The sequence below is a fragment of the Rattus rattus genome, chromosome 3, assembly GCF_011064425.1.
Source record: "Rattus rattus isolate New Zealand chromosome 3, Rrattus_CSIRO_v1, whole genome shotgun sequence".
In the NCBI taxonomy this organism is placed as follows: Eukaryota; Metazoa; Chordata; class Mammalia; order Rodentia; family Muridae; genus Rattus; species Rattus rattus.
Window position 1 is genome coordinate 206,944,843 of NC_046156.1, and position 19,193 is coordinate 206,964,035.

At 36.6% G+C, this 19,193-nt stretch overlaps 1 protein-coding gene across 1 annotated transcript in view; it reads right to left on the bottom strand.

Moving 5' to 3' along the window:
• Positions 1-15,691: 15,691 nt before the first annotated feature.
• Edil3 (EGF like repeats and discoidin domains 3) overlaps positions 15,692-19,193 on the bottom strand; it is a 498,350-nt gene continuing 494,848 nt past the window's right edge. Inside the window, exon 11 of the mRNA XM_032899069.1 lies at positions 15,692-18,534. Coding sequence (XP_032754960.1) covers positions 18,385-18,534 — 150 coding nt within the window. The 3' untranslated portion in view covers positions 15,692-18,384. The remainder of the gene's footprint in view (positions 18,535-19,193) is intronic.

Genomic DNA, 19,193 nt, shown 5'->3' on the forward strand with positions numbered 1-19,193 from the left:
CATCTTACCAAAGCAATCTAAAGATTTAATGCAATTCCCATCAAAATTCTAACTCAATTTTTCGTAGAGTTAGAAAGAACAATTTGGAAATTCATATGGAATAACAAAAAACCCAGGGTAGTGAAAACTATCCTCAACAATAAAAGAACTTCTAGGAACTTACCATCCCTGACCTCAAGCAGTATTACAGAGCATTAGTGATAAAAACTGTATGGTTTTGATACAGTGACAGGCAGGTAGATTAATGGAATAGAATTGAAGACCCAGAGGTGAATCCACACACCTAGGTCACTTGATCTTTGACAAAGGTTCTAAAACCATCCACTGGAAAAGAAAGATAGCATTTTCAACAAATGGTTCTGGTTCAACTGGCAGTCAGCATACAGAAGAATGCAAATCAATACATTGTTATCTCCTTGTAAAATGCTGAAGTCCATGTGGATCAAGGACCTCCACATAAAAACAGATACATTCAAACTAATAGAAGAAAGATTAGGGAAGAGCCTTGAACACATGGGTAGTGGTAAAAATTTCCTGAGCAGAACACCAATGGTTTATACTCTAAGAACAATAGACAAGTGGACCTTAACAAAAGTGCAAAGGTTTTATAAGCAAAGGAGACTATCATTAGGACTAAATGTAAACAACAGATTGGGAAAAGATCTTTACCAATCCTACATCTGATAGAGGGCTAATATCCAATACCTACCAAGAACTCAAGAACTTAGACTCCAGAGAATCAAAAAGCCATATTAAAAAATGGGTACAGAGATAAACAAAGTGTTCTCAACTGAGGAATATTGAATTGCTGAGAAGCACCTAAAGAAAATTTCAATGTTGTTAGTCAGCGGGGAAATGCAAATCAAGACAACCCTGAGATTCCACATCACACCATTCAGAATAGCCAAAAACTCAGGTGACAACAGATGCTGGCAAGGATGTGGAGAAATTGGAATACTCCTCCATTGTTGTGGGATTGCAAGCTGGTACAATTACTCTGGAAATTAGTCTAAAGGTTCCTCAGAGAATTGGTCATAGTACTACCTGAGAACCCAGCTACACCACTCCTAGGCATAAAAAGATGCTCCAACATATACTAAGGACATATGCTCTACTATGTTCACAGCAGCCTTATTTATAATAGCCAGAAGCTGGAAAGAATATAGATGTCTTCAACAGAGAAATGGATACAGAAAATGTGGTAATTTATACAATGCAGTACTAATCAGCTATTTTAATAATGACTTCATGAAATCTATAGGCAAATGAATGGAACTAGAAAATATCAACCTGAGTGAGGTAACCCAATTAGAAAAGAACACCCATGGTATACACTCACTGATAAGTGTCTGTTAGCCCAAAACTTCTGATGACCCAAGATATAATCCACAGACCACTTAAAGCTCAAGAAGAAAGACCAAAGTGTGGATACTTCAGTTCTTCTTAGAAGGTGGAACAAAAATATTCATAGGAGGAAATAGGAAGACAAAGTATGGAGCAGACACTTAAGGAAAAGCCATTCAGAGACTGCCCCACCTGGGTATCCAGCCCATATACATACAGCCATCAAACCCAGACAATATTGCTGATGCCAAGAAGTGCATGCTGACAGGAACCTGATATAGCTGTCTCCTGAGAGGCTCTCTTAGAGCAAGAAAAATACAGAAGCAGATGCTGGCAATCAACAATTGAACTGAGAATGGGTTCCCCACAGGAGGAGTTAGGAAAATGATTGAAGGATCGGAAGCAGCTTGGAACCCCATAAGAACAACAATACCAACCAACCAGAGCTCCCAGGGACTAAACCACCGTCCAAAGGGTCCACATGGACAGACCCATTTCTCCAGCTGCATATGTAGCAGAGGATGGCCTTGTTGGGTACCAATGGGAGTAGAAGCTCTTGATCCTGCCAAGGCTCAACCCCCCAATGTAGGGGAGTGTCAGGGCCGGGAGGTGGGAAGGCATTGGTTGGTGTGTGGTGAAGTATATGGCAGACTTATGGACCAGAAGCTGAGAAAGGAGATAAAATTTGAAATGTAAATAAAAAATATCCGAAAAAAAAAACCTAAAAAAATTAATAAAACCTCTTACCTTGCTATGTAGGCCTATTTGGTGACCTGTAAAATAACTCAGTTTGTTTTAATATCTTTTAGCATGTGTATAACACTTTGTCTTGAACAAGATGTTGAAGTTCTCAGTGTCCAACATTTGCAAATAATCTAATTTCCACCTAAGATAATTCTTCTGAATCAAACTCCTTGAGAATGACACATTCCAATGGAATTCATGAATTTTAGTTAGGTAAAAAGAGACAATAGGGAAAACACAATGTATATCGAACACTATAAACTGATTTCAAAACTAAATTTTCTGTAAAAGATTACCATCTTTTACAATTTCTGAACAAATAGCACAGTAGATAGGTAGATAATTTAATGAATTATTAGAGGTTGTCACAGAGAACTATGCTTTAAAACATAAAATCTGAGAATAAGTTGTGCATTTCATGGCCGGGGCCTGTTCCTTGGTGACAATGCGTAAACTTATTGACATTAACTACTGAGGCTAGAGCACCAAAATAATATTATTATGGACCTCATAAGCCTTCTAGAAGAACTCAATGAGATCAATATATGAAATCTTTTTATAGTTTTTATTTTATCATTGCAGATAGAGTAACTATTATATCTATCCTTTCTGATTTCACATAATAATAATTTGTCAGTTAATATTCTTTAAATTGACCTTATATAACCTGAGACAATGGAGTCTTTCAAAACTTACAGAGATTGGTGACCTTATAAAATGAGTATCAAGAATCTCATATCGGATTTTGTAGAAAGATAGGATGTGAATTGGAAACTTGTTAGCTCACGCCTACGTAATGACTTGCATTTTGTTATACTAATAACAAGTTTTTTTTTTTAAAGTCTAAAGGTGTGGATGGGACTATCACATTGTGAGATTTTTGTATATGAAGCAAATAAATAAAAAATGAGGTGGGGAAATGGTCATAAAATTAAGCCACATGGCATTTTGGCACATAGCTTTATGTTGGCCACCCCTGAGACAGCAGCAGGGTTTGAAATGGAGTCATGCCCAAATTCTTCATGGTATAATTTTAAAGGTTTTCAGAAAAATATGTGGCCACAATGAACACACATTCTGTGCTTTATGAATGGCCTGTTTATTGCAGTGGTTCTGCACAACTAGAACAGACTGTTCTAAGCCAAATTCATGCGTAGTTAGGAGCTTATATTTTAAACCTAGTCCTTGTTTCTGAACCTACTTCCAACTACATTAATGTACCGATATTGCTGGACCGCACTGTATAAGTTTAGAACAACCTCATCCGTGTCACGGGTGTGAATCTGAAGGAATCTGATTGCCATGCTTCAGTGTGCTCTCCCAGCTCATTTCTGACTGCAGGAAATAGCAGCTCCATCTTTGAAGCGAGGGCTTTTCCTCTGCAGCGAAGAGTAAATAGCTCCAGAAGCTTCCTCACTCCAAGGAAGTCTGGAGAAATCTGTGATAGGCAGCAGAGGGCTGTCTGTTGTGCCTGTCAGAATGGCACCTGAAGGAAAGCAGTTGGCTCCCGCTGACTGATAAGGTGAAGGTTACTGAGGCAGAGATAAAAAGCTCGCTAGGTCAAAATACATTACAAACAGAAAGTTCCCAGCAGGAGTTTTTAGCAATGCAACCCTAAGCTTTTCTCTGAACAAAATGACATTCTGCTCTGATTTTTGAGGCGATATAAAAAGCAGACTACATAAGTGGAAAAAGCGTACAGGACACACCGTACACACACACACACACACGCACGCACGCACGCACGCACGCACGCACGCACGCACACACACACACACACACACACACACACACACACACACACACACACACACACACACACACACGGCCTGTTTTGCTAGCTGTAGCTGGCTGATTCCTTCTGCAATGATACGGTTACAGAAGAGAAGATATAACTGCAAAGGAGAATGGACAGACTGAAGCAGTTTGTTGCCTGAAGCAGCAGCTTTCATTGCCCTGGATATAGGTGTTGGTGGAGGTAATGCGGTGGTGATGCTGTTAAATGTCAGTTCTGGTGCTCTACGACTAAGCCACCTAGATGGATAGAGCCACGGAAAAGGCTCACTGGCTCATCTCTGTGGTTGCTATTGCTTACCCATTGTTACACACTTACATGCCTTAAAAAATTGATTCTACTTACCCTGAAGTATCTCCTTCCCCTCGGTGGTGCCTACCCACTGAGAAGGGTGTATTCTCCGTGAAGACCTTAAGGATCCTTATTTTCTATGGTTTGCATTCCCCAGATAAATATGCTCCACAATTAGCAAATTACAACATTTTATTAGATTAATTAAAATTAAAAGTGTAATGGGATTTTACTGTAAAGGATTTTGTATAACTGAATCACTACCCTAAACTCTCATCACTTCTATGTGTTCTCTCACCTTCTCATCTCCACGTTTCTGTGCTTGTCAAAAATAATTCACCTTGCATATCATCAATCAGAAGAACTTGACATATGCAGCATAAGAATGGATAAAGGGAGAACTACTTTATATTTTTATTATTTCTACACATCCTAATCACTCTTCCTGGCAACAGTTTGAACTTTAACTTTGCAGTTCAGGTCAGTTTTAGTGAGCAATGCCAATAGAGGGAGCTCTTTGAATGACAATCCCTGTGTTGTCTGGAAAGGAACTGAGCAAGGCATGTGTATGAGGGTGGACGGTGTGGGTGGGCAGTCCCTTGGAAATGCCTGTGCTCATTTAATGTAAGGACAACAAAGACTAACTTCTGCATTGTGCAGTTTTCTGCGTAGAAAGAAACTACCCCATAGAAATAAGACAATGGAAGTTTTGAGGGAGATAGAGGAAACCAAGTTTGCATGGTTAAAACCTTTCAATCAGTCAAGAGGAAAAGGCATGATTATGGGTTCACTTGATGATTGTGGCATGACACTGCCTTGAGCCTGTAGCTGCACCGGTGAGGTCAATGCTAGTGAGTGATCAACTGATGTGTAACAGAGTTGAAAAAGAAATAGAAGATACTTTGGTTGGCTCTAGTACATGGTTTCTTACAGCAGATTCTAGAAGCATTCACAATGATGCTGAAGTTGAAGATGGAAAATATTTTAACGTGATGGCAGAACTGATGAATGCCAGAAAAGAAGGAAAAGAAAAATACTAAATAAATTTCATATAGACCCATTTAAAGCAAGAAAGGTGGGGCTTGAACAATTTGTTTTCATGTTATAATCTCTATCAATCATCCAAGAGGACTGGTGCGTTGTTTGAACGCACGTTAGCTTGTATCTGTATTTTTCACTTCCAAAGACAAAGAAACACAACCTTTAAAATCAATGTTTCTAGTTCCAAAGTATTCCAGGTACAATTATTGCACAGGAAACCATTCTTTCCTTGATAAAAACAAGAATACAAAGGAGCAAAGAACAAGGTGCAAGGCCAAGACCCTTTCTCCCTCTGCTGACAGAGAATGCACTCTAGATGCCTTATCCATCTGCGGCTTCACTGAAAAGGTAGTGCACTAAATCTGCCAGAGTTTCTAGAGATCTGTATCATTAGGCAAAGCAATCATCTTCAATTTGGCTGAGTGACCAGCAGGCATTTAAATGATGACCCTCGTTGAAAAGTGATGGTTGGTACAACTCTAGGACTGGGGCAATAAAAAGGGGCCATCACAATGAACATTCCTTGTAGCACTATGAATACTGCCTTGAAAGTTATGACCTCCTGTGGCCTCCTGGGTTTAAGGGACCCTACATGCAGTAGACTTTTCCAGACACATGGCTATATGCAGTTCCCCTGTACTTTCCCTTTTCCTTTCTTCAAACTTTTTCTGCCCTCTTCCTTCTTCCTTCTATTCCCTTCATGCTCCATTTCAGTTCTCTTACCTTCTCTCCTCCTCCTCTCTCTGCATCCTCTTCTAAGCCTTGTCTCTCTCTTTCTTTAAATACTTGTAGTTTTATTTTGTCCTTTGACAACATGAAAAGTCCAATAGGAGAAATAAGATATGTTAGTCTTCTATCCAAACCACGATTAATTAAAAACAGTAAACACAGAGACTTAGCATATTAGATTAGTTTTAATATATGGTATATATGTATATAGTTGGGTATGCATGCCTTTACAATATGTTCACTGAACTGATATGTGTATATAAATACATATATCATACATATACATACATGTATATAAGTTTATATACATACACCAATGTACATAAACTTACAAGCATATGTATATTTTTTTTCTAGAGGAAATCAAGTAACACGTTGAAGATTTGGGCACAGCAGGGCTGTTTGATTCACAGCATTGAGGTTCTAGTTTTATAGAGCAAGAGTAAAACAAACCTGACCTGATTACCTGTTGGTAGCCATAGTACTAATCTTTTCCCAACTGGCCCCTAGATTGTACCTCTAGGAATATCTACAAAGTGGGCAAAGTTGTTCCTAGCCAATGGAGGTTGGAGGATTTTGGAGGCTATTTACTGTACTCTTTCAGAACATATTGGAGAGTTAGATTAGTAAATTTTATGTAAAATTCAGAAAGTCAAACAGAATATCTTAATAATTTAAAGTTTATGTACTTTGGTGTTTGAATAATGTCATAATGTTTGAACCTTTGAATAACTACTTCTTTTGGGATAAGATAGGTAGCAAGGTTAAGAACAGAGTTGCCAAATTCCTTTTTATTATCGCTAACTCATAACACAGAAATCACTTCATAAGACTGCATATATTCTAAATAAACATTCCTGATGCTAAGGTAAATTTCAGCTCACTCACAGTTGTTATTTTAAGGCTCACATTATGATCGAGAACAATTTAACTTTTAGACAGTTTTATATAAATATTAAAACGCTAAGGGATGTTCCAAAGAGAAGAAATATGAACTGAGTAAGAAAACGATTCCTTCCCACTACGTGATTAAAGGGTAAAGTCTATTCAGCCTAGTATGTAACATAGGTGATGTATCTTTAAATGTTTTAATGTTTATCTCTTCACTGTTCCCCTCTTCTCTCATTGATGTACGTCAATGTCCTGGACAACGTTATAGTGGAACCTCTATCAGGTTTTCCAAAACAAGACATGACGTTTCAGCCCATTTTCTCTTTTCATATTATGCAATCTAAACCATAAGTTATGAAGGAACATATATTTTTAATTTGCATTTATTGATAGTTCTTGATTAAAATACCCAATTAACTTGTTTTTGAGGGAAAAATCATATTTTACAAGTGTGACTAAAAAGTCATTATTGTTAATGCATTTAAATTTTTATCACATTTACTTATTTATATAGTGTATGTATGTGCATGTAGCACAGTGTTCCTGGAGAGGATAGAGAATGACTGGAGGCCAGGGACTTAGTTCAAGTCGTCAGTCTTAGAAGCAAGTGTTTCCCCAGTGAACCACCTTGCCAACCCCAGAGGTTGCGCTGTAAAAATATTCTTACAAAAGGTTAATAAACAAAGATACAAAGTCTGAGGGAAGTGGAGTTTGGAAGAGCTGGAGGAGGAGGATAAACATGATCAAAACATATTGTTCAAAATTTTCAAAGAACTAATAAAACTTTTGAAAAGAAATTTAACATTTAAACCTCCACACCCTGAAGTTTCTTGTACTTCCATCACACTTCGTTTGGATTCCTTTGGGTTACTCTGGTTCACTGATGAATAATGGACAGAATTGGCTATTTAATTCAAGTATGGGAATTTAATTTACTGATTACATGGGGTTGTACAGGGTCATTTGTAACTGATTAAGCTTTAATTCTACTAACTGAAAAGTCAGCAAGGAACAAAAATGACAGCTCCGGATTTATTTATTGTCAAAAATTGGGTCCTTTATTGTGATGACACCATATTTACTTTGTGTGTCAAGATGTGTGTATATGATGTGTGTGCAGGTGCACATGTGTCTGTGAGGGTGTATACAGCTGCTGTCCTTAGGCACCATAGTCTTCTTTGTTTTTGAGGCAGTCTTCAATTGGCCTGGAACTTATCAACTAGACTATGTTACCTAGCTTGTGAGCATTATGCATTTGTCTCCATTGCCCTCAAAGATTACAAGCTACTTTCCTTGGGTTCTGGGGTGTGAAACTCGGGTCCTCATACTTTGATGACAGACACTTTACTGAATGATTTAACTCTCCAGCCCCACATTTATATTTTTGTTCTGATTTTGAAATTATAAGTACATCATTTTCCCTTCCCTGTCCTTCCTCCCAAGCATCTCATTTACCCCTCAGTCAAATTCATGTCCTCTTTTATCAATGTTGCTGTATGAAAGCATGCATATACACATATTTTTCTAAATATAACCTATTGAGTATATATAATGTTACAATATATAGTGTTTTTAGGAGTGAGTATTTGGTGTTGGAAAGTCTATGTGTCACAACAATCTTGATGCAGTAGTGGTACAAATACCATGGTGATAGCCAACAGCTCTCTCACTGCACTTAAGGGCTGCTCCACAAGAGGAAAACCATGCTTGGGACTGGAAATCTACCCAGCTCCCCAGATATAGTAAAGTCATGGATCTTGGAGAACTTAAAACCACCACATTATTAAACCAGCACAATTCCTCACTACACTCTAAATATCTGTCCTTATACACACATATTAGTATAATCCTCATCTTTCTCTCATCAAGAAAATTTCTTGTTGGAACAAAGACCATTACAGAAAATCATAACTAACCAAACTGCAGAGTTGTGAGGCCCAGTCCCAACTGATACATCTATAAAATGCCTAAGGCTCAGGGAACAGTGTAGAAGAGGTGACAAAAGATTTTAAGAGTCAGAGAAGCAGGGAGTTCTCTGTGAAATTGAGTCTCCCGATAATGTCCAAAACTGTATGTGTAACATCTCACCAACATGACTGACGAACATGAGCTGCACAAGGACAAAGAAAATAGACATGGCAAAGTTGGTGGAGGAAAGCCCACACGTTCTCAGCCCTACCAAAACCTAGTGGCAACTAAAGAATACTGAGAGCAGAAGAAATAGTCTTCTCACGAGAAGTAAGCACTACATTTATTTTGTAATATATTACTTGTTTTGCATCTCATTTTCTGTTCAATATTATAGTACCATAAATTGTGGAAGGTAGAAGTGAAGAGAGTACCTTCGAATTTTCTTTGTATTCTTCTCTGATATACATAACACTGTTTTTAGGTTCTTTTTTCTTTTTCCTTTCTTTTTTATTCTTCCTTCCTTCTCTCTCACCTTCCTTCCTCCCTTTCTAACCCTCTCTCCCTTTCCTTCTTCCTTCCTCCACCTCTTTCTCCAGATGAGTCTCTCTACATAGCTCCTGGAACTCACTATGTAGACAGTGTTTGTCTTGAATTCACAGATATCTGCATGCCTCTGACTCCTGAGTACTAGGATTAAAGGCAGGTGTGGGCATGTTCAGTTTTCTGTGTTTTCTCTGAACACATGTAAACATGCATATTCCTCAACTGAGGATGTAGGTGTGTTATAAAAATCCTATTGTACACTGAAAACATTGTGCTAAGAATTATACTTAGCATACTTATCTATGCAATATCTTAGCCTGACCTATCTTAGGAATGCTCAGAACCTTATGGCAGCCTACATTGAGGTAGGAGCATCATACACATCTCAGTGTAATAATAAAATGCAATTAATTACTTTCTTGTAGAAGTTAGGTTTGGATCTTCCTCCAAGTCCTATGCATCCAGAAATAAGACTTGGATTGAAAATATATTTCCAAGTACCTTGGCTACATAACTAGACTCTCCTTTGACTAGATTGGGACTGGACCGCAACTTAAAATAACCAATTTATTCTAATTTACATTCTGTCGTGTGGTTGTTTACCTGTGCTCAGGTGCCATTTGTTCCCCTTGTCACATTTTCCAGGGCCGAAATCTTGCCTGGCATCCCAGAATACTTTCTGCCTCCTGGAGGCTCCACCTTCTCTTCCACCCTTTCCTAGAGGCCATAGACTTTTTAATTACTCGGTGAGGTACCCATATGATACACTGGATATTCTGTCTACCCTCTATGTGACTTTTTTTAATCTTTATATTCAGAACAGAGGAAGTTACTAGACATGGGAAAGAGTAGTTGTTTCCCTTCATGGTTTCATGGCTGGGACTGTAGCTCATTGTTAAAACCCCAATATTATGAGAAAATTTCAGAGAAAGACCAACTCAAAAATATAAAATAAATATGTGTTGAAAGCTTTCCAGTTCCAGAAATTGAAGCATTGTAAATTAAACTACACTCAGATTTAGGTTGTTGATGTCAATATTTTTACTTGTGAACTCAGTATTTCATTCTTTCCACATAGAGATGATCATGCTTTTATTGTTGCTTTGATATATTGGGTATATCACCATATGGAAAAGTATGCTGTCAAATATGTATCAATAGTTTGTTTAGTAGTCATTCATTTTTAATTAAAGTATAATCATCTAGTGATCAATTTTTAACCATTGGTTGATTATTTAAGAACTACATTATTAAGTATTGAAGATTCATTAAAATATATAGGGCTATACAAGACATTATAAAATAAACGCTTCAGAACTTCTTAGTTGAAGGAAGTTTACCATTATGCCCATTCTAGTTTACAATACAATAATTGAGTTAAAACAAGAACAGGAGTATGAATGGTTCCAGGGTAGTTGTGAGATCTTGATAGAAAACAAATCCTACAATTTGGTCAAAATCTAGACTCTTTGATTTCTGCATCTTCTATCACCAGGAAAACATATAATAATATACTATTCTTAGATTTGGCATGAGTAGTGCTTGGGTCATTCATTAAGTTTGATTTTTTTCAGTGTTACCTCCTTCAGTGTGCCTTTCGTACTCTGTTGCATCGATGACACAGATTCTTATGTTGTTATAAAACATATCCTATTTGTTTCCTTTCTTTTGTATCCAGATCTCTATCCTATAAGCTGAGAGCCTAACAATATTGATGAAACCAAGAAGTGCATGCTGACAGGAGCCTGATATAGCTGTCTCTTGAGAGGCTCAACAAGAGCATGACAAATACAGAGGCAAATGGTAGCAGCAAATCATAGAACTGAGAACAGGATCCTCATTGGAAGAGTTAGAGAAAGACCAAAGGAGCTGAAGGGGTTTGAAACCCCATAAAAACAACAATACCAACCAACCAGAGCTACCAGGGACTAAACTGATACCCAAAGAGTATATGTGGATAGACCCATGGCTCCAGCTGCGTATGTAGCAGAGGATGGCCTTGTTGGCCACCAATGGGAGGAAAAGCCCTTGGTCCTCCAAGGCTGGACCCCCAAGTGTAGGGGGATGTCAGGGTGGGGAGGTGGGAAGTGGGGATGGTTAGGGAGGGGGATCACCCTCATAGATAGAAGGGGTATTTTTCATCTCTGTACTTTCAATGTTACATATACTGGCTTGTATAATATAAGTGCTCCCATTATTCTGAATTAATAACTAACAACACAACAAACAAAACATCAGTTGAATATCCTTAACCTTTCCTGAAGACTAATCCTACTGTCTAAGAATTATCTTATGTATGAAATACATAACAGAAAAGCTATCAGAAATATATCGGTGAAAAGCTAAGTAAAATTTAACATCTCACAGGATGTGGATTATAGCATAATGCAATAATTCAGAAGTATAAATATGTTATTAAATTTGAAAAGAAGCAAACACATAATTGTATAGCTTGAGTTTCTAGAATACATGGTAAGTTAGAATGAGGGTATGGAGAAGTTTATATTATGAATTTTAAATTGGAAGCAACTATGTAAAATCTATTCTAAAATTCTTTAAAATGTATTAAGACATATAGGCAAGCCACCATCTTTATTATGTTATGACCCAAGTTGAAGGTCTAATGCAATTAACCTTGACCCAAGCCTCAAAAATCTATCTTCATGTAACATTTGACTCTGATGCTTGCTCCATAGCAAAATCAAGAAGAAGGGAACAGAGGAAGAGTTGGAATCCCAACGTCGTATTTCACAGAAGAGCAGAATAAAGAGCTTTGCCCTCCAGGTAGAAGAAATCCACACAATTCTCTGTTTATTATGTTTTATTTTCCTCTTAGAAATCCTTTCAGATTTCTAACACAAAACTTTTCTTCAGCTCAAGCCATAAGCAACTTCCCATCTAATTCACCCTGGAAACTCATGCTGGCTACTAATCATTCAAAAACCCTGTGGCCAACAAACACCAACTGTGCTCAGGGCAGCATTGCGGTACTGTAGAAATGGTTCTGAATGTTTATCGTTGTGTCCCAGGGTTATAGAAATAAACCATATTATAATTATTGTGTCAAGGACAAATAATAGTCAAGGCTATAATTGATTAAAATATAGTTATAAAAATCCTTCCCCCTGCCCTCCCTCTATTTGTTTTGTGTCCTGGAATATAATTTTTTTAAAGTTTAAGCTCACTCATTTATTTGCATTAATCATTTGAATTATTATTTTCTTATCATTTAAAAATGTATTTGGAGTCTCTTGTCCCACAACTCAAGCATCAGATCAGCATATTCATACCATTTAATAGGCATCTTTGAGGATGTTTCTGATATATGGGGGAAAATTATTTACTTAACATATGTAAGCTAAACTTTTAGCTATTACTGCCTTTGTGATTTGCTACCTTAATGTCTTTTTTTAGTTTTATAACTCCTCTCCTCAGGCCCAGGCACAATGTATTTTGGCCTTTAAACACACAGTGGCAATCCAGTTGTCAGATTCACTGGTCTATAGAACTTTCTTGCTAAAAGAAGGCACTTCTACATTTTATTTGGTTGGTCCTTTGAATGTTACCTATAAGACAAAGAATGAAAAAATATTGGAAGGGACAGGAGAGAAGTACAGAGGGTCTGGAAAGTGAATAAAAATATGTAGCAATGGGGGATGGGGAAATGGAAGTAGCCACTAGAAAGTGCCAGACACTAGAGAAGTGAGAGGCTCCCAGGGCCCAACTTGAATGAATTTGTCTGAAATATACAACAAAGGGGAGATAGAACCTGTAGAGGTCACCCGCAGTAGATAGGCATGGCCCCAGTTTAGAGATGGGTCCACCCACCCACCTCAAAATTATTGACCCAGAATTGTTCCTGTTCAAAGGAAAGACAGGGACAAAAATTGGTACAGAGACCAGAAAAAAAAAAAAAAGGCCACATAGAGATCCATCCCATCTTCAAACACCAAATGCTGACAATATTGCTGATATCGAGAAGCGCCTGCTTACAGGATAGGCTCTGCCAGAGTCGGACCAATGCAGATGTAGATTCACAGCCAATTATCAGACTGAACCTAAGGACCCCAGTGGAAGAGCTAAAGGAAGGACTAAAGGAGCTGAAGGGGATTGAAACCCCATAGGAATAACAATATCAACTAACAGGACCACCCAAGAGTATATACATGCAAGGATTCATGGCTCCAGCCACATATGTAGCAAAGGATGGTCTTATGTGGCATCAGTGGGATGGGAGACATTGGGTCCCGTGAAGGCTTGATGCCCCAGAGTAGGGGAGTGATAGGGTGGTGAGGCAGGAGTGGGAGGATGGGTGGGGGAGCGCCCTCATAGAAACAGGGGAGATAGGAGTGGAAGGAGGGTTACGGAGGGGTAACCAGGAAGGAAGATATCATTTGAAATGTAAACAAATACAATGATTAATAAAAAATGCATAGATCTAAATAGTCTGTTGGTCAGTGTGATTTTTACTTAAATAATTTCTGTTCTTATCAGATGTACACAGTCTACTACAGTTATCTTCCTGTCGATGTAGATGTCTGTGGTTATAGTTGTCAAAGTCTCATATCCTCTCTGGCCATGGGAAGAATAATGTTTGAATGTATCACTGCTCTCGCTGCTGCTGCTGCTGCTGCCATGCAGATGGTAGTGGGTTGAGCTTACCTTGCAATTCATCAGCGTTGCTAACATACTGCTCTGTAGGCAGCAGAAGGGTGTCACGGGGGTTTATATAAATATGAAAGAATGTGACTCACATCTTTAAGAACATTAAAATAAAATTATATCAGAGGCAATCGCCATATGCTGTGTTGAACAATGAGATGTTCTATTTGCTGGTGTGACTACACCATCTTTCCATAGAAATTATGCTTTCAAATGACTCAGTCAACTTCTGCCAGTCATGAAAAACATAAGTGTGGTGCCTTTTCCAAACGTGTTTTCTCTTTCCTGCTACCAAATTCAACTAATAGAAATAACTCTTTGAGTGAGTGTGACTTTCTTACTGTGGAAAGCACTTTTCTTGGCAGCAATGGTGAACTGCTCAGTATGAATTATAGGTAGCTACTAGAAGAGCATCAAAGAATCTTATTTTCTCCTTCAAAATCAATAGAGAAATTGCTACTTACTCTAGGCATTCTGACTTCGTAAAGACAGATGTGGCAGCGCATTTTGTTTCAGAATAGTTGAGATGTTTTTCCACTGGCAAAATGTTCCAATCCTCTTTTCCTCTTTTGAGTAAAGCAGTCCTTTTGCTTCTCGAAAGCAATATTGTCACAAACAAACAATAAATTGCCTTGCTCATTAACTTTGTAAAAACAAATGTTGGTAAAAAAGAAAACCTTATATTCAGGGCAGTCATAGTTTTACTTCTTGACTTGAACTTTGAAAATATTTTATTTATTTAGAGTGATGCATTAAAACTGAAAACTGAAATTGTACATAATATTTTTTAGGTTGTACTGATTGATCCTATTATTTATCATATTTTAAGGTTTTTTTCCCCTGCTGCTCAGACTTTTCTCCTTGGAATGCTAAGTATTTATCTTCTTTTTGCATCTAGAAGTAGCTGCTCTCCTCCTAGTAGAAGATTCTCTGCTAACTAATCTTCTATCATAATTACTCTGTATATTTGTTTTCATAATTCACTAGCAAGCATATTGAAAATGTTCCCATAATTGTTTTTCTTAATAAAATACATTTATATATGCTTGTGAATACAAAAATAAGGCAAAAATGGAGCCCCACTGACTATTCATATTAAAATGCCCTTTGATAGGAACATGTACGTATACAAAACCATGCAGCTTGATCTACCAGAGATCTGCTGGAATAAAACAGCTTTAATATCTTTAGTTTTACTCTATTTTTTTTGAATCCTAAGAAAATATTGAAGTTTCAGAATTACACGTGCCCTTTTTACTGGTGGCTTGTACAGAACCAGAGAAGGAGTGTTTATAAAGAAGCCACTTTCATTAGGCAATAATTGGAGGTAGAGGCAAATTACTGCTTATTCCCAACCAGCTTCACTCAATACACTCCTGAGCATGATAAATCAAAAGAATAATAGAAGCAAGAGAAATATTGTATGAATAACAATATTTATCAGTCTTGTACTACACTGCTCTAAGTATACATTGGGTGAAAATGACTGGATAATTATCTTGCAAAATTTCTACAAATACAAACGTATGGATAAATTTACTTGTTTTAATAACTTTGGAAGAGCCACTTTTGCAGTCTTATATTTGAAATTAACTGTACAATAATAATCTTTCTTGCTTGCCTATTTAGTTGATCTGTATAAATAAAAATTAAGCTTAGTGTGTGGTGAAGTTTAGTGTGCAGCCACAGACAGACAGCTTGTACATGCTTACACACATGTTTAAAACACAACTTCAAAAGTAACACGGTTTTTCAAAAGTTTATTTTAAGTTTGAGGACTAGACAGGATCATACTGAGTTTACAACATCCTACGTGATTTAAGTATATCTACAAAGAAAAAACAACATTGGAATATTACACAGCTTGAAAGTTTGCAAAAGTTATGTGTATCTTAGTTATTTCTGTCCTTACAGACACACCAGACGACAGCATTCAATGTTATATTTCATAATTTGTTGTCTAGCATAGTAATAGTCATTAATATCTGTTCTTCAAAATCCACACCTAACTTTATGAAGACATTCACAGAGAGAAAGTCAACCTTAAAGTAGGAATTGTGTCTGTGACAAATGATTAGAATAAAATATACATGAATTGGTTATTTTAAAAGTTAATTCATAATTTTCTGAATTATAAAATTAGCTCATGATAATTATGTAGTAGAGTGAAGGGTAAGAAATTCCATGTTTTGTATTTTTAAAATTTTATTTGCAAATAAAATTAAATAAAAAATTCATGTTTCAGCTTGAAGCCATGGATAGAACTGATAGGCAAGCTACTTCCCAATACAAGCGCCCTCGTGGACAAATGCATATCCATTGCACATGCTACGCTTTAGGTAGTGCATAGAGCTGGGAAGAGGTGTACAAGCAAGGGGAAGACTCTCACCATCTTTTGAAACAGTAACTGCTACTGTTACTAGCAACTTTTTTCGAGAACATATTTCAAACAGGTATCAGCAGCGTCACAAGGTCAAAAATGGTTTCAAAAGGTTCTTCAGCACAACACGTTATTCATAATTTCTGGAACTTTACATTACATATAAAGAATCTGCAAAGAAAAACACCTACAAATTCAGTAGTACAGTTATCACTAAGAGAAACAAGGACCATGGCTAGGTAGAAAATCTTGTACTTCTAGGGCTTAAGTGATTCTATGTAGAGCTATTTTAATTGAAAATACTATTTTAAATATTCTCTATTGAAAATTTTAAACATTTCTTAGGATAGTAATATTGAGGACAGAGCTGTTTTGTTTTGGGAAAATGTTGAAAATTATTCAGCATTTTATATTCTGAAAATCAAGAGATTGTTAACAAAGCTGGTGCAATTAGCACATGGGCATGGGCCAAACATTTGGCCTGACAGCCGCTATAGAACAATGAATTTGCTGTCATTTAAAATGGCAATGTGATTGACTTTCTCTTTCACTTCTTCGCTGTGATTGAAGACTGCTGCATATTTACATCACTGAGAGATGTTGTGAACACATGAACAGACGGGACAAAAGAGTAGTCGCTTTCCTTACACAGCACACATATTAACGACAAAAATCAAATAAAGGATAGCAGTATTGTGCATTTCATCCACATCCACCCTTTCCTTCCCTGGGCCTTCAATTTAAAACTCCAATAACTCTGTGTCAAAGCCTTATAAAATAAATACGTGTTAAGCTTATAAATTAGGTATGGAGGACATTTATGGAGGCAGTGTGAGCTTTAATTTGAGACATATGTCAATGATGCCTCCATTATCAATAACAAATTGTTATGATAATTGCTTAGTTTTTCTAAGACGTTTGAAGCAAAAGAAATAAAAATCAATTTTCATCCTGAAGATGGTTTATGATTTTGTCATTAGTAAATACATTGCTTCTCACAAATAATTATGCAATGTGCTTTCTTCAGAAACCATCACTGATTTTAAACTGCATTGAAAATTTCATTTCATGGGAAATGTGGAAATTCACAAAAAAATGTTGAGTGCACTTGGCCAAGCTGTGCAACACTAAGCTCACATACGTTTGCTAATATTTTAAATACACAGATAATGAGTCTATTATTTCAAAGAAATGAAGATTTAAATTCAAGGACCATAGTGGTTTTTTTGTTCTTTTTCACTAAATGGTAACAGGGGATTCTCAAAAAGGATAGCCTTTGGACATGAAATACATATAGCTTCCTTCAAAAATAAAAATACTGGTTCAATGTACTGATATTCAACATAGAACCATTTACTGATATCCAATCATGTTCAATGCATATTAATACATGTTCTGTGTATATAAATAAACTTAAAGGATAATAATACTTTAAGGCAAATAAAAGGAGAAAGTCCAATGACAAAGAATATTAACCTATTTATGAAGCATATAAATAATATAAAGTATTTTATTATAAGTAAAGAAATTAAAATTAGAATTGCTCTTTTAATGGTACTGCATATCAAATTTTCCTCCCCAAATCTCTGTAATACACACTAACAGTGTTAGGCACAGGAAAACAATCAAGATAATCCAAATTCATCACAAAAAACCTTATTGCTAACATTGTAACATTTTATGTGTTAACTGAACAGTGACCATAATTCTCCCTTAACTCTTCCTTCTGATGACTATGAGTTTGTTTAGTTTTATTTTTGCTGTAAAAAGGAGACTTGTTATGCCTACTATACTTCAGCCAATCTATATAATTCTGAGAACAAGGGGAGTAATTCACACAGTGTGATATTACATAGAGAGTTGAGCAAAGGAAAAAAAATTAAATTATTGAAAAAGCAGGCTTAGAATGCCTAAAAAGACAGTCAGTAGCCTACTGTAATTTGAACGCTTTGACAAAAACAAATGCTGTTTCTATCAGATTTGCACAGTTCATTTCATGTAGATACTTATAGGAAAATAAAGAAAAGCATTGTGGGATATGTGGTCCCTTCCTTCATTCCTCCTCTGTGCAGCCCAGCAGCTCTGACCGCAGAGTGATCCTTCCATACCAGGACCAAGGAAGGATTCTTATGTGTCGTGCATAGATGGGAGGGTCGATGACATTTTTCCTGTGAGTATCATTATCAAAATTGCCTTGAAAAACCTAAAAAAGAACAAAGAACATGATCATATACCTCTTTCCCTGTATAGTGTGTTCATTTTGTTATTGGAGTACACATTGTAAATTTAAAATTGGTAACTGCTTATTTTTAGGAGTAATATTTTATATATTATTTATTGTATAGGATGGGTAATAATGAATAAATACAAGTGCATAGATCTTTGTAGATGCACACATGCATGTGTGTATTGTGTGCACATGGGGTCCGAAGTCAACTTCACTCTCTATAGAAGTTTCTGTTTTTTGGGACTTGGAATTCATAGACTAGGCTGGAATGATTGGTCAGATATTCCCAAGGCAATCCAATTGTCTTCATCTTTGAGGTGCTGGGATTATAAGCATATATTACCAAGGCCATTACTGCATTTTCTTGGGCTCCTAGAGATCAAATCCATGTCCTCATACTTATAGCCATCTTTCCACTTTCTTTTCTATAAAACATATTGCAGGTATTTAAGACAATTACCTTAATTTGAGTTTTCATTATTTAATTCTAAGAACTAAATTATTCAAGAACTTATGTATTACGTAGGAACATATGGATCTGTCATGTTTGACATGATTATAAGACCAATGAGACAACTGAGAATAAAATTAAGAAACAAGAAAGAAAAAAAGGAAACATGGAAGGGGCAGATGAA